Source organism: Quercus lobata, chromosome 10, assembly GCF_001633185.2.
Source record: "Quercus lobata isolate SW786 chromosome 10, ValleyOak3.0 Primary Assembly, whole genome shotgun sequence".
NCBI lineage: Eukaryota > Viridiplantae > Streptophyta > Magnoliopsida > Fagales > Fagaceae > Quercus > Quercus lobata.
The window spans coordinates 40,574,931-40,587,710 of NC_044913.1; the positions used below are offsets into that span (position 1 = coordinate 40,574,931).

The 12,780-nt window shown below is 32.6% G+C and overlaps 1 protein-coding gene across 6 annotated transcripts; it reads left to right on the forward strand.

Annotated features, from left to right (window-relative positions):
• Positions 1–3,375: 3,375 nt before the first annotated feature.
• On the forward strand, positions 3,376–9,242 carry LOC115965974 (aspartic proteinase Asp1-like). Of its 6 annotated transcripts, XM_031085305.1 has the most exons (10): positions 3,376–3,616; positions 4,469–4,627; positions 5,332–5,450; positions 5,791–5,908; positions 6,441–6,661; positions 7,554–7,778; positions 7,879–8,017; positions 8,400–8,600; positions 8,705–8,774; positions 8,903–9,242. In XM_031085305.1, exons 2-10 carry the CDS (start codon positions 4,619–4,621, stop codon positions 9,010–9,012), a joined length of 1,212 nt encoding a protein of 403 aa, XP_030941165.1. In that variant the 5' UTR covers positions 3,376–3,616; positions 4,469–4,618; the 3' UTR covers positions 9,013–9,242. The 6 variants fall into 6 exon arrangements, with proteins under 6 accessions (XP_030941165.1, XP_030941168.1, XP_030941169.1 ...); XM_031085308.1 differs by lacking the exon at positions 4,469–4,627 and having other exon boundaries at positions 3,377–3,656; XM_031085309.1 differs by lacking the exon at positions 4,469–4,627 and having other exon boundaries at positions 3,377–3,656; positions 5,335–5,450.
• The last annotated feature ends 3,538 nt before the right edge of the window (positions 9,243–12,780 follow it).

Sequence of the window (12,780 nt, forward strand, 5' to 3'; positions counted from 1 at the left end):
CACGAACATATGAGAAGGAAGGAAACCTAAAAATATTTAAGGGAAAACTACTGCCACCGTATTAAATGCACTGCAGCTACTTTTCTGCCCACATTTATGTGGAGAAGACCTTTGAACAGTGTTACCTTGGCTACTACAACTCACAGAAAATCAGAGAGGGTGTTTGATGGGACAGGTACTCAAGTAAGGGCTCGGATGATCAACAAGTGTAAGGTGAAGATGGTTCAAAGGAGGATATATAAGGTGAAAGACTCTTTATGGAGAAGAAGATGGGAAAAAGAGAGAGAGAATACTGTAGCAATCTAAATTGTCTCTGTATCCAACTGTGATCAATATATACAATCATGATCTCCTAGGATTGAAAGTCCATTGACATCAAAAACTTCTTATTTGTGTTTGATTGTCATTTAATTCAATACTAGCCGTTGTTCAACTCATTAGGACCTAGTTCTTTGACCCACTCTCTACAAATTTATTGTATTAAGCTCATTGGGCCGAGATCCCATACATTTTGGGCTTGGGCCACAAATCGAGACCCTACAATGATAATATCAAATATCAAGACGATGAGCTATAGTAAATTAGTAAGTATAGACACATCATTTCTCATCCTCCCTCCCATTTCCTCTTCTCCTTAAGGAAATATTAATAGGGGTAGATGCAATTGGATTATCATCATCCTTTACCTCCCCCATTTCTATCCTACCAAACATTTAAAATAAAATAAAATATATAAAAAAGCACACAATTTATCCTTCATTTTTCTTCCTGTGCTCTCCATTCCTTGCATTTTCCTTACGTACCAAATGAAAACGAATTTTGTGTAATTAATTAAAAAAATGGTTCTAATTGTCAATTCGGTGAATTAAGTAGGTGTTAGAAACGTATTGCTTTGAAGTCATCTCTTATTTATATGTTTTTGCTCTTGTATATACTACAGCTACAAACTAAAGCAATTAATTAAGATTGTCTCTACAAACATGTCAGTATGTAACATTTTTTTGTCTAAGTTAAATCAATCTCGCTTGTTTAAGACCTTAGCTTTTGACTTGGGAATTGCACATCTGGAAATTGAGCTTGATTCTTAGTAGTGGCCAAGCTTAGTAGGATGAATGCAGGTGGCTAATTCAGAAGTTTGAGTAATCACACCTCCAACATGTTTACAGGGAAATCGATAGATGTGCAGGTACTTTAGCTAAAGTTCAATGTGGTCAACAGCTGGATTTTGGAGTTTATGTTACCCCACCAATTAGGCAATTCATGTTCGCATGTCGGGTTCATGTTGTGTCGAGTCATGAGTATTAGACTATATGAGTCAACCCTAACCCGACATGTTTATTAAATGAGTTAGGATTCCTAACCCTAACACAACCCATTTATTAAACGAGCCAGTCGTGTTAACCTATCTATCAGATTTTATCCACAAAAAAAAAAAAAAAAGGTATTTAACAAATTGATATGAATTATTTAAAACCAAATAAGTAAATATTTTAATATAAAATTTAGAACTAACAAGTAATTGCATCACAAATAACAATTCAAAACTAAATCATATCTCAATATCACATATAACCAATCATAATATATCAAAGAAAATAAACCACAACAATTAATAAGTTTATTTACCTAAGGTTTGAAGGGTATATTGCTAAAATGTCATTTAATTAAACGGGTGCAAACAAGTCAAACAGGTTCCATGTGATAGACACCAATCCAATCGATTTATTAAATGGACCAGTCATGTCAACTTGAATATGACACGAATCCACTAAGCTTCAACCCATAACCTACTAATTTTGTGTCATGTCATGTTGGGTTCGCGGGTCGTATCCAATGTTGCCACCCCTACCACCAGCATAAGTGCTTGCCAATTGCAAGTTGTGACCTTTAATTTTGATTGTTCAAATGGTAATTTGTGATGCACATAGTTTATCACACATTACCGTATGCACTCTATTGATATCGTGTTATCAGTTCAAATTGTAAAGTGGTGAAAACATGATTTCACAATTTGAATTGAAAGCATATTACATTGTGTAATAATCATTAGTTTATTTTCCCGGTTCAAATTCTACATTTATATATATATATATATATATATATATATATTTTTTTTTTTACATAAGGAAGTGGTGTCCTAATCTTTTGGTTAGACTATTACACTCCATGTTCATGAGAGGTAGTTATAAAACCTAGATCAACTCGGTTGGTTGGACTATTGATCTAATGAACTGATACTTAGGCTGATCTAATTGTTTAATTGGACTACTTATGCAATTTAACTTGTAAAACCTAGAGGGTATTTTGCAATTGGCGTAACCTAGGCAGGTCGTTTTCACCAAACCAATTTTTTTAATTTAAAACAAAATTACCTTTATAGGTCCGTTTTGCACGTTTATGTACAAGGAGCATAACGAAAACAGATGTATTTTATAATGAGTTGAAGAACGAAGGATATCATATGGTTTCTGGACTTTCAATGAAGATAAAGCTTAGATCGTAATCCATGAGATGAGAGCAACTAATGAGATATACAATATGCATAAAATGTGACTTTGGAGTTTGAAATATGATTTTGTTATTGTAATTTTAAGTAATGTGATAGGATTTTATTTAACAAAGATATGACTAAAATTTTATGAAACCCTCTTATTTTATGTTTTCTAGTGTTGCTACCTGTGAAATGTGGCTACTTTTTTCTATATTTATATTTTAATTACTAATTTAGGTATGCATTTTATTTTTAAAAAAAAAATTTACCATATTTACTTTTGATTTGTCAAACTTATTTCTATATTTAAATTTTTTTTCTTATTTAATCCTTTAAGAGCATCTCCAATGGTCTATGTAAATCCAAAATTCTCTCTATAATAGAGAGTGAAACCTAAAAAAAACTCTCCAATGAACTCTCTATTCCTAGATTTTTTTTTTTTTTTTTGGCTCATGAATAGTAGCTCATCAAGTTTGATGAGCTACTGTTCACTCTTTAAATGTTTTTTTCTTATTATAATAATTAGGTGTTAAATAAAAAATGTTGGAAGATGTGTAGTTATTAAAAAAAATAATGAATAAATAAATAATATTTAAATGAGATAGAGAATAGAATAGAAAATCTGTTAGAAGTGTATTTAAAAAAGTAAATAAATAAAAAGTAAAAATTACTGTTTATTTTCTAAATAGTACAAAAATTTGGAGATTCTGTTTGAGATGCTCTAACTCAACCAATGTCTCAGTGGTTGAACCAATAATTGAATTCCTTCACATCCCAAAAAAAAAAAAAAAAAATTTGAATTCCTAGGCCTGGTTTGAGCTTAACAACCACTTAATCCGAGTTTACGGTAATATTTTTTAAGTTCATTGAACGCGTTCCTTGGATTAATGTTTAATGTTATTTCCCTTCTAACAAAAAAAATTGAAAAAACAAAAAACAAAAAAAGCCAAACCCTCTGGGCTGTTCTATAGGTTCGAAAAAAAGCAAGTAGTTTTGGATTCTGACAAACCAAACAACATTGTCCTATGTCGAGCAGATAGTAAGCCAAACTTCAGTTTATATCACACACCGACATACGCCAGCACAAGAGAGCACGACCTTACTTGAACTGGACCTGTTCTATAGGTTCGAAAAAAAATCTTTCTGACTTTTCACAATTTACACAGTGAGTTTTTGAACTTGTTTTTTTGAAGAATTTTTGGGGCAGATTTCTTGAAGATTGCAAATGCACACAATATGTTTGATGAAATTCCAAAGTGATGTTTTGTCAAATTTTTTTATAAATTACAGTGTACATAAGTTGCTTGATAAAATTCCTGACTGATGTTTTGTTCTTATTCTGTAAGTCCTAAATCCCCTAATACATGAAAGAGTGGTTAGGAGGAAGAGAAATAAAAATAGGGATGCTGTGTTGTTGTTTTGATGGGTTTCAATAAATGATTTGGATATTTTGATTTTGTTGTTGTTCTTCCTGAAAGACTAATTAAATTGAATTGAATTGTTTTAGGTGCGTTCTTATTCTCTGTTTATGAATTATGACATGCCTATTTGTTGTATTAGTTTTTATTTTTTATTTTTATCTATATGCTAAGATTTAAATTTTGTGAAATTTAAACTAGGGGGCTTGGTGTGTTATTCTTATCCTACTTTGAATGGTTTGAATAGAGGCTCTTGCTTTGGTGAAAATACATGATTAGAAAAATATATCACCAGCACGGTTCATCACCAAATTACGTTAAACAGCCAACGAAATTAGATCTCATATACCTTTACATAAGGTTCATTTGTAATTTGGTAGGAATAATGCTTTAAATTGAACCCAGCATCACAAAAACTGCCATAGCAAACTGCAACAAACCTTAGATGCCAGAATTTCGAAAGCCCTCTTTGATTGGATCGATTGTCTGTTGCTGAGATTGCTCAAGAGTTGACTCACTTGGCCTGAAAGAGCTGACCGTAACTGAGGCGTTGTGACAGGAACTGAAAGAGCTGGCCTGACCTTGGGTCAGTTGCAAGAAAGTTACTTGAACCAACAAGGATTGAAGTGTCAGAAGAGAAAAGACCAGCATTTGGCAGCTAATGCTTTTTCTGCTGAAGTAGAGGCTTTGAGAGGATGGCTGGACAGTAATGCTTCATGTTGGACAATCTTAAGCTTGTCCACTGCAATATTCTTCTGTTTAACATTCAGTAGTGGCTGCAACATTGAAATCTTTGTTCTTTCTTTCTTTTTCGATTCTGGGGGGGAAGACATTGTCAATACATTTTTTATTCCTTCTTTAAATCTTATGTATCTTGTAGTCTGCAACCACATAATACTGTCATCCTGTTGTGTAGACACAGAGAATTATGGATTTACCGAATATTTTCATCCCATTAGAAAAACTTCAGCGCATCGAAAATTTAATATTACTTTACAATTGTTCTTAACGCCAATTTTATGATTTATCATCTGGTTGTGTTTGTTTAAGGAAATCTGATGTCAGCTTTTATGATAGTGAAATGAATTTAATGGAGCCTCTTACTTTTTGTCTATTGTTCATTGAAAGAAAAAAATTTGCTCAAATCAGTATTCACCTTCCACAATGCGTGTTTTCCTTTTTATATTAGAAAACTAAAACTAAGTAGGAAAATAATAAAAGAAAATTCTTAAATATCCATCACTTTTTCTTTTTTCTCTGTGTTTACCAGTTTGATATTCTCATTGTTGGATTTCTTAAAAAAATAAGATTGCAAAGGTTACTTTTGTGTTACCATTCAATTTCTATATGATATGTTAAAACGCATTAGACTATTGTGTTTGTCCTCACTCCTTACAGTCATCAGCTTCATATTTTGAACAGCAGAGGCAGAATAAGAGGATGTCTATGCTGCCAGTATTAGCGCAAGTGACATTACTGATGCTTAACCGAGTTGGGTCCTCAATTTTGTTTCCTCTTCATGGGAACGTGTATCCTATGGGGTATGTATTCTTGTATGGTATATAATATGTTATTCTTACCCACTTGTACTTTTTATGGATCACGAAAATATATATATATATATATATATATATATTCTGTATTCACCTTCTACAATGCATGCTTTCCATTTTAAGGTACATAACATATAACTAAAACTAAGGAGGAAAAGAATAAAAGAATTTAATATTGTAAATTACCAGTTTGATATGTTCGTTGTTGGATTAATAAAAAGAGAAAAAAATTGTAAAGGGTACTTTGTGTTATTATTCAATTTCAATATGATATTGCCAAACCCATTGGATATATAATGTGTTGAATCTAACACTAAGATTTTTTCAGGTTCTATAGTGTTACCCTCAACATAGGCCAGCCATCAAAGCCTTACTTTCTTGACCCTGACACTGGTAGTGACCTCACATGGCTCCAGTGTGACGCTCCCTGTGTCCAATGCACTGAGGTAAATTGCTGTCACAAAATCTCTATGTTGTTTTCTTCTAATTTGTACATTGCTTCTTCTTAAGCTCTGCTTATTGTTATATTATGAAAAGAAAACAAGAGAGATTATACTAATATAGTTATATCATGGAATAACTTTCATGCAGCTCCAAATTATAGCCACTTTGAATAATTTTCCTGATGCATTGCTTCGTATCCCTCCTGCACTGTCTTGATATTCTAAATCTTGGGTCTTTTTCTTGTCAAATTGTGCCACTACCGCTGTCCCCTGTATTTTATTCAGAAACTCATATTGTCCTAAATGCTATGTATATAGTATATCTGTTTGCCACAGCATATTTTCAGATTATTCAGCTTATTTGGGTTATGTAAAACTTATTAAAACTCTACTTTTTTTTAGATACAACTATATTTTTTCTAAACATATATTTTTCTTCTCACACAATAAACTGATGAAAATAAGCTTTCTCAAACAAACACAGTTACAAGTAAGAAACTGTTCATGACAATGTGATAACTTTTTTTCTTTGCAGACACCTCATCCACTTTACAGGCCCAGCAAAAACCTGGTACCTTGTAAGGACCCTCTTTGTAAATCCTTGCACCTGCACGGACACAAATGTGAAACACCAGAGCAATGTGAATATGAGGTTCAGTATGCAGATGGTGGTTCATCTTTTGGTGTTCTTGTCAAGGATGCTTTTTCCTTCAACTTTATAAATGGAGAACAATTGAAACCTCGTCTAGCCCTTGGGTTGGTGACTTTGCCCATCTCAATTACATTTACAAACTCTCAATTTCTGGAAATTTCAAACCAATCTAAGATAATTATGCTTTTGGATAGAATTGTTGTAGTAAGCTTTTCATATTAAAGTTTTGTAATTTTTCTCATAATAATTTGCAAATGGTCATGTCAAAGCAGCCTAAGAACAAATCTCTTCCAAATGATGATGAGAATATTTGAATCACAGTCTTTGTTACTTCCATATTGTAGCAATATTAACTGAGAACTTCTCCTTTGACCTCTGTAACACAATGGTGACTCTTTTCAACTCCACTCCAAAACAAAGAAAAAAGATAAGCTCTTTTCTACTCCTAAAAATGAGGCAGGTACCTGCCTTCTTTTTCTTTTTTTTTACCAAATAGTTGCTTGGAATATATATATTTGAGAGAGAGAGAGATGTAATTCAGCAGTTGCAAATTCTGTATTTCTTTTCCTGGAAATGCAACCCATCAATGGATCAGGCTGTTCATATTTGTAATTTAAGAAGCAGAAATGGTGAAATAAAGCACAAGAAAACTTGTTTGATGAAAAGAGTGCATTCCAAAGTATGCAGGTCATTTTTAACATGGCAACCAAGCATTACTCTATACTGAATTACTTCTCATCTAACTTAACTGACCATACCCGCTACATTTTAAGTCAAACCATCTGAGATGGATTACAATCCTTATTTGATGCTAACTTGTAATTCAGAATTGCATATTTGCGTGTGACTTTTGATTATAACCAAGTGTCTCTAGTGCTGGATAAAAAGTGCCCTTATTATGCTCTCAGGTGTATGATATGTGATGTATATAAGTACAAATGGTTAGTTATGAGTTGCACTGTTATTTATGTGCTCTGAAATTCTTCTTGCCTACAGATGTGGATATGATCAAAGTCCTGGTCCCTTTCCTCATCCCTTTGACGGAGTACTTGGCCTTGGCAAAGGAAAGTCCAGCATTGTATCACAGCTTAGTAAGCAAGGTTTGGTGCAAAATGTCATTGGTCATTGTTTAAGTCTCCAAGGTGGAGGATATCTCTTTTTTGGGGATGACCTTTATGATTCTTCACGTGTTCTGTGGACATCAATGTCTCGTGATCCTCCGTAATTACTCATTCTGGATCCCCTCTATTCAATTTCAACAGTCCTCATTATAGTTCTTATTTTCTTCTCATTATTGCAAACACTTTTTGTGAAACATCAGTGAACATTATTCACCCGGGTTTGCTGAACTCATATTTGGAGGGAAGACTACTGGAATTAAAAACTTACTCACAGTTTTTGACAGTGGAAGCTCCTACACCTACCTAAATTCTCCTGCTTATCAAGCTTTAATTTCTTTGGTGAGTGAAAAGCATTCTGATAGTGTTTTAAAATGCGGCCAGCATTTGTACTAATAAGATGGATTAGGCTCTGGCATATGTAATCCAGATTTTCCTCAAATTATTTCTGAATTGTTTTAAGAATTGTTAAATTACTTGCAAAATTCCTGAATTACTAAAATTACAATAGATACTTCCTTTCCTCTTCCATCATAGTTTTCTTGTATTCAAATTCGTTCTTTATTTCCATTTCCCGTTCACCAAATCGTTGCAAAATTTTGATACTGTTATTATTTTGCTTACTACAAAACTTTTAGAACTTCTTGATTTAAAGATTTACACTACAGATTCCAAAAAAAAAAAAAAAAAAACAGTTCTTATATAATGTCATACGTATTTGTAGGTGAAGAAGGAATTAACTGGAAAGCCCTTAAGAGAAGCATTGGATGACAAGACTCTCCCACTCTGTTGGAAAGGTCAAAGACCATTCAAAAGCCTACAAGATGTCAGGAAATACTTCAAGCCCTTAGCATTGAGGTTCACCAATGGTGGGAAGGGTAAATCTCAGTTTGAACTGCCCCCTGAAGCTTATTTAATAATATCAGTAAGTCCCATCCTTGTTTTCTCCCCATGTGCTTTTCATTTCTGACTCAGTTGCAAGTAGATTAGGCTCTTTGTATCAAAACATTTACAAACTTACCATTCCAGCGCAACGGAAATGTTTGCTTGGGAATTCTGGATGGAACAGAAGCAGGGCAGGATGTGAACATCATTGGAGGTAATTGTTTGTACATTCTGAACATCGTGGGGCACAATCATGAACATAGTATCAAGCATACCATACTGAACAATACTCTCCCCACCCTTACCAAATTTTCTGGTCCGCTTTGCTGTGTGTTTTTGCAGACATATCAATGCAAGATAAGGTGGTGATCTACAACAACGAAAAACAGTTAATTGGATGGATGCCTGCAAACTGCAATCGGCTTCCAAAGTCTAAAACTACTAGCTTTTGAAGACAATGTCAACTTGTCATCCATGTCAATCCGTCTTTGTTATTATCAAAGAGCTCCTTAGCTACGATATATAGAAGAATAGTCATTGTATCCTCTCTGTATATTACACTCGTAAATATGCCTAAGCAGTGTGCTTTGTATTCCTATTTGATATGTATATGGTAGAAACTGTAAAAGGTTATATACTTCTTTCTAGTGTCAATAAGAAACTTAAATTATATATTAATAAAAAGAGAACTTAATATATGGACATCACAGAAAAAAAAAAAAAAAAAATCAAATCAAATCAAATATGTGAAATTTTACGATTGCCACTTACTTGGTTTCAATCGTTGCATGATAACTTCTATGCTTCCTACCAGCTAACATCTCATTCAATCTATACAACTAAACAATCATTTTTTTATTTAACAATTTAACTCAACTTTGACAAGTTATTGCCTTTTTGGTCATTGTAATCATAGTTATCAGTATCGTAAGATGCACGACAAAAAATTCTATATCGTAAAAGTGCTTAGTAAGTGCTCATGAATCATACGATGTATAGGTGCATATTTTATGAATTGTATCGTTGAATCATACGATACATAGACATGTAGGTCTAAAATAAGTTTTTATTTTTTTGTTAAATTTTGTGGTTTTATTTGATGTAAACTAGTTGTTAGACTGTATTTTTTAAAGAGAAACGTTAACAAATGTCCTAAAGGCATTGGTTTATGAACTACTTTTAGAAACATTTTATAGAAAAATGATAAAGTAATTAATTTTTCTAATAACTTTTTATATTTTTCATGAAAGTAGTGTTAAAATTTTCTTAATATGGTTTATTAACAATTGCTCTTAGGATACCCGTTAACATAGTACTTATATGAGTTGAATAAAATAACATGTCTATGAGTTCTCCCCTCCCACCCCCCCCTCCCCCCTTCTCTTTCTCCTACAAAATTTGAACTACATACTTGACACTTCACTTTCGTATTTGCAAAGAAAGCTAGAATGCAAAGAAAAAATTATTAGAATAATAGAAAAGAGATAGTAATGTTGATGATAATATAGAAAATGTAGATAAAGAAATAATTTTGTAAGATAATAAACATGATGAAAACATTGATTTAGATGAAGGTTTTTTTTTTTTTTTTTTTTTTTTTTTTTTTTTTTTGGAGTAGAAGATTTAGATGAAGTTTATTAGGCAAGATGGCTCATATATCATGTATTATCACCAGTGGGAAATCAAACACAAGCCATAGGATTACATAGTACTACCTCACACGATCAAATAATTGGGATGCCAATTATCGCCACCTCTTTCTTTCTGTGTCTCACTTTGATTGATCGCTTGCTAAATTGTAGGAGTAATTAATTATCACCCACAAAAGAATTGTCACCCACATCCATGTGCACAAACACAGACAAGGATTGCCAGCCTGACCCCACATACTAAAATATTTGGTAGTATTTTGGTGTATATGTCGACCTACAAATACAACGCATTTGTTACATTCCTTATCATACTTTTTTAGAGCAACACGGATGCAGCTGTAAACCAATTGAGCTATGTCGGGCATTTTGGGTTGTTTAAAAGCTGTCAAACCAATTTTCATGAACTTGCTCATCAAAGAAAAGAATAAAGAATCGTCATATCTATCAAATAGACCATATAAATGTTTTTTTTTTTTTTTTTTTATAATAATAATTATTAATATCAATATATTAAATCAAGGGATGAAAAATCTCATCACCACCCTAAACACAAAAAAGCACTAGTTTTTTTTTATTTTTTTATTTTATTTTTTTAGCCCTAGTTTGATCCTTAATCACCCCAAGTAACTCATTAAACATTACTTGATAAAATTATACCTATGGAAAACCAAACAAAAATTGTTAAAGGTATTATCAATTTTACTACAAAAGGTTTATAAATTTATTTATATTATAGTATATAAAAAATCAAAATTTTTATAGCGAATGAGATTAGATTCTCCATGATCTTAACTGTAAATAATGAATTATTATTATGTCAGTGTTTTATATTGACATACCCTTGAAATCACCAAATTGACCCCTTATTTTACCAAAGTTACTAGAATGCTCCAAGAACACTAAAATGACCAAAATGTCCATAAGCACTGTCATTAAAGTTTGTTCTTATGCTAAAGTTAGGTAGCTTATTTGCTTATGCAATTTAATTATTTTGTAATAAATTTTTATTATTTTCCTAGAATGAAGTGTTATACATAACTTAACATGCCTCTGGCAAATGGTGTCCCTAGCCTAAGCAGTAATACCGCTTTAGATTAATACAAATGGATGACATGTTCTTTCCATGCATAAGTGATTTAAACCATGGAGTCATGCTAAGGGTCTTAAAATGTATCAAAATATCTATAACGTTTACATAAATGAATAAACTATGTATAACATATGATATATTTCATTACGATGCGGATCATCAATGACAAGAGCGTGTGGTGCTCATAGAGAGACAACGATGCCAAAGCATTCTATATGTAGACTATGATTACCCTCAATTGTGTATGTTTAGACTTAGAGTCTCACACATACGTATGTTGCACACCACATTAGGGGTGAAATCGGTCAGTTTTGGTCAGGGTGAAGGGAGATTTTTTCGCTTAACCAAAATTTTCGGTTTTACCATATTCGGCATCAAAATCGAACTATAGGGAAGGACACTAAACCGAACTGACTGGACTTCAATAGGTTCAATTTGGTCAGCTTTCGGTTTCTACTAATTTCTTAGAAACCAAACCAATAAAAGAAAAGAAAAACTTATTTCCCTTTATTTTCCAACATTTTCTCAACACCCAAATGCTAAGCACCAAGAAAAGAAGAACCTATTTCCCTTTATTGTTCTAAATTTTCTCAGCACCCAAATGCCAAGCACCAAACAAACACAAAAAAAAAAAAAAAAAAAAAAAAATCAAAATCATTTATTTTTAGCAAATAAACAACACAAAAGCATGAAACATGCTTGTCCTTACCACTAAGCTACAAGTACAATCTTGAAATAATTTGTATATATTGATATTAATACATATTGGTCAGTTTTGTGCAATTCAATATAATATTTTCTGAATCTGAGATTGAACCTAATTGATAAAAAAAATTGGACAAAATAGATTCAGTTCGGGTGGTTTTAATCGGTCCATTTGGTTTGTCGGTTTTTATATTTAATCCCTAGACCACACAGGATGCTATGGTGCACCCTAATACACCATACACAAAAGGTTGATAGTGGATTTGTATGTGTAAACACCAACTCTACATGTTTTCCACTGCGAAAATAAGGCGAAACTCTAATTGATTTTCGTAGTAGAAACTTCATTCCAACAATTCATGGTGACAATATAAATAAGATAAACCCTCACTTCTTCCCCGTAGAAAACGAAAGCCAATTTTTTGATTTATTTTCCATGGGTAGTTACCACAAAGTTAGTTAAAAAGGAGCAACGATGACATGCAAGCAACGAGGGGTGCCTAAACTTCTCCACATGTAATTAAACTTCCAAACTCATATTACTGGTTTTAGACATTGTTTTTTATTCACACTTAAAGATAAGGTGATTTGTGACTTCCCCTTTGACCTAGATTTGGTAGTTAAATTCAATCAGACATAGGTAACTCATCACATAGAATTGTAATGATAGTTGGCAATTTCATAAATCCTGAGATTCCACACTTCTCATCAATTCAGTCTCCATGTACACATGAAAGTCATGAGAGGAATCAATCTCCATGTACACAAGAAAG

What these genes read in the sequence shown, in the direction of transcription:
- LOC115965974 (XM_031085305.1), top strand. An exon ending in GGGAACGTGTATCCTATGGG is followed by an intron (nt 5,451 to 5,790) that starts GTATGTATTCTT and finishes AGATTTTTTCAG; the next exon opens with GTTCTATAGTGTTACCCTCA. An exon ending in CCTGTGTCCAATGCACTGAG is followed by an intron (nt 5,909 to 6,440) that starts GTAAATTGCTGT and finishes TTTTCTTTGCAG; the next exon opens with ACACCTCATCCACTTTACAG.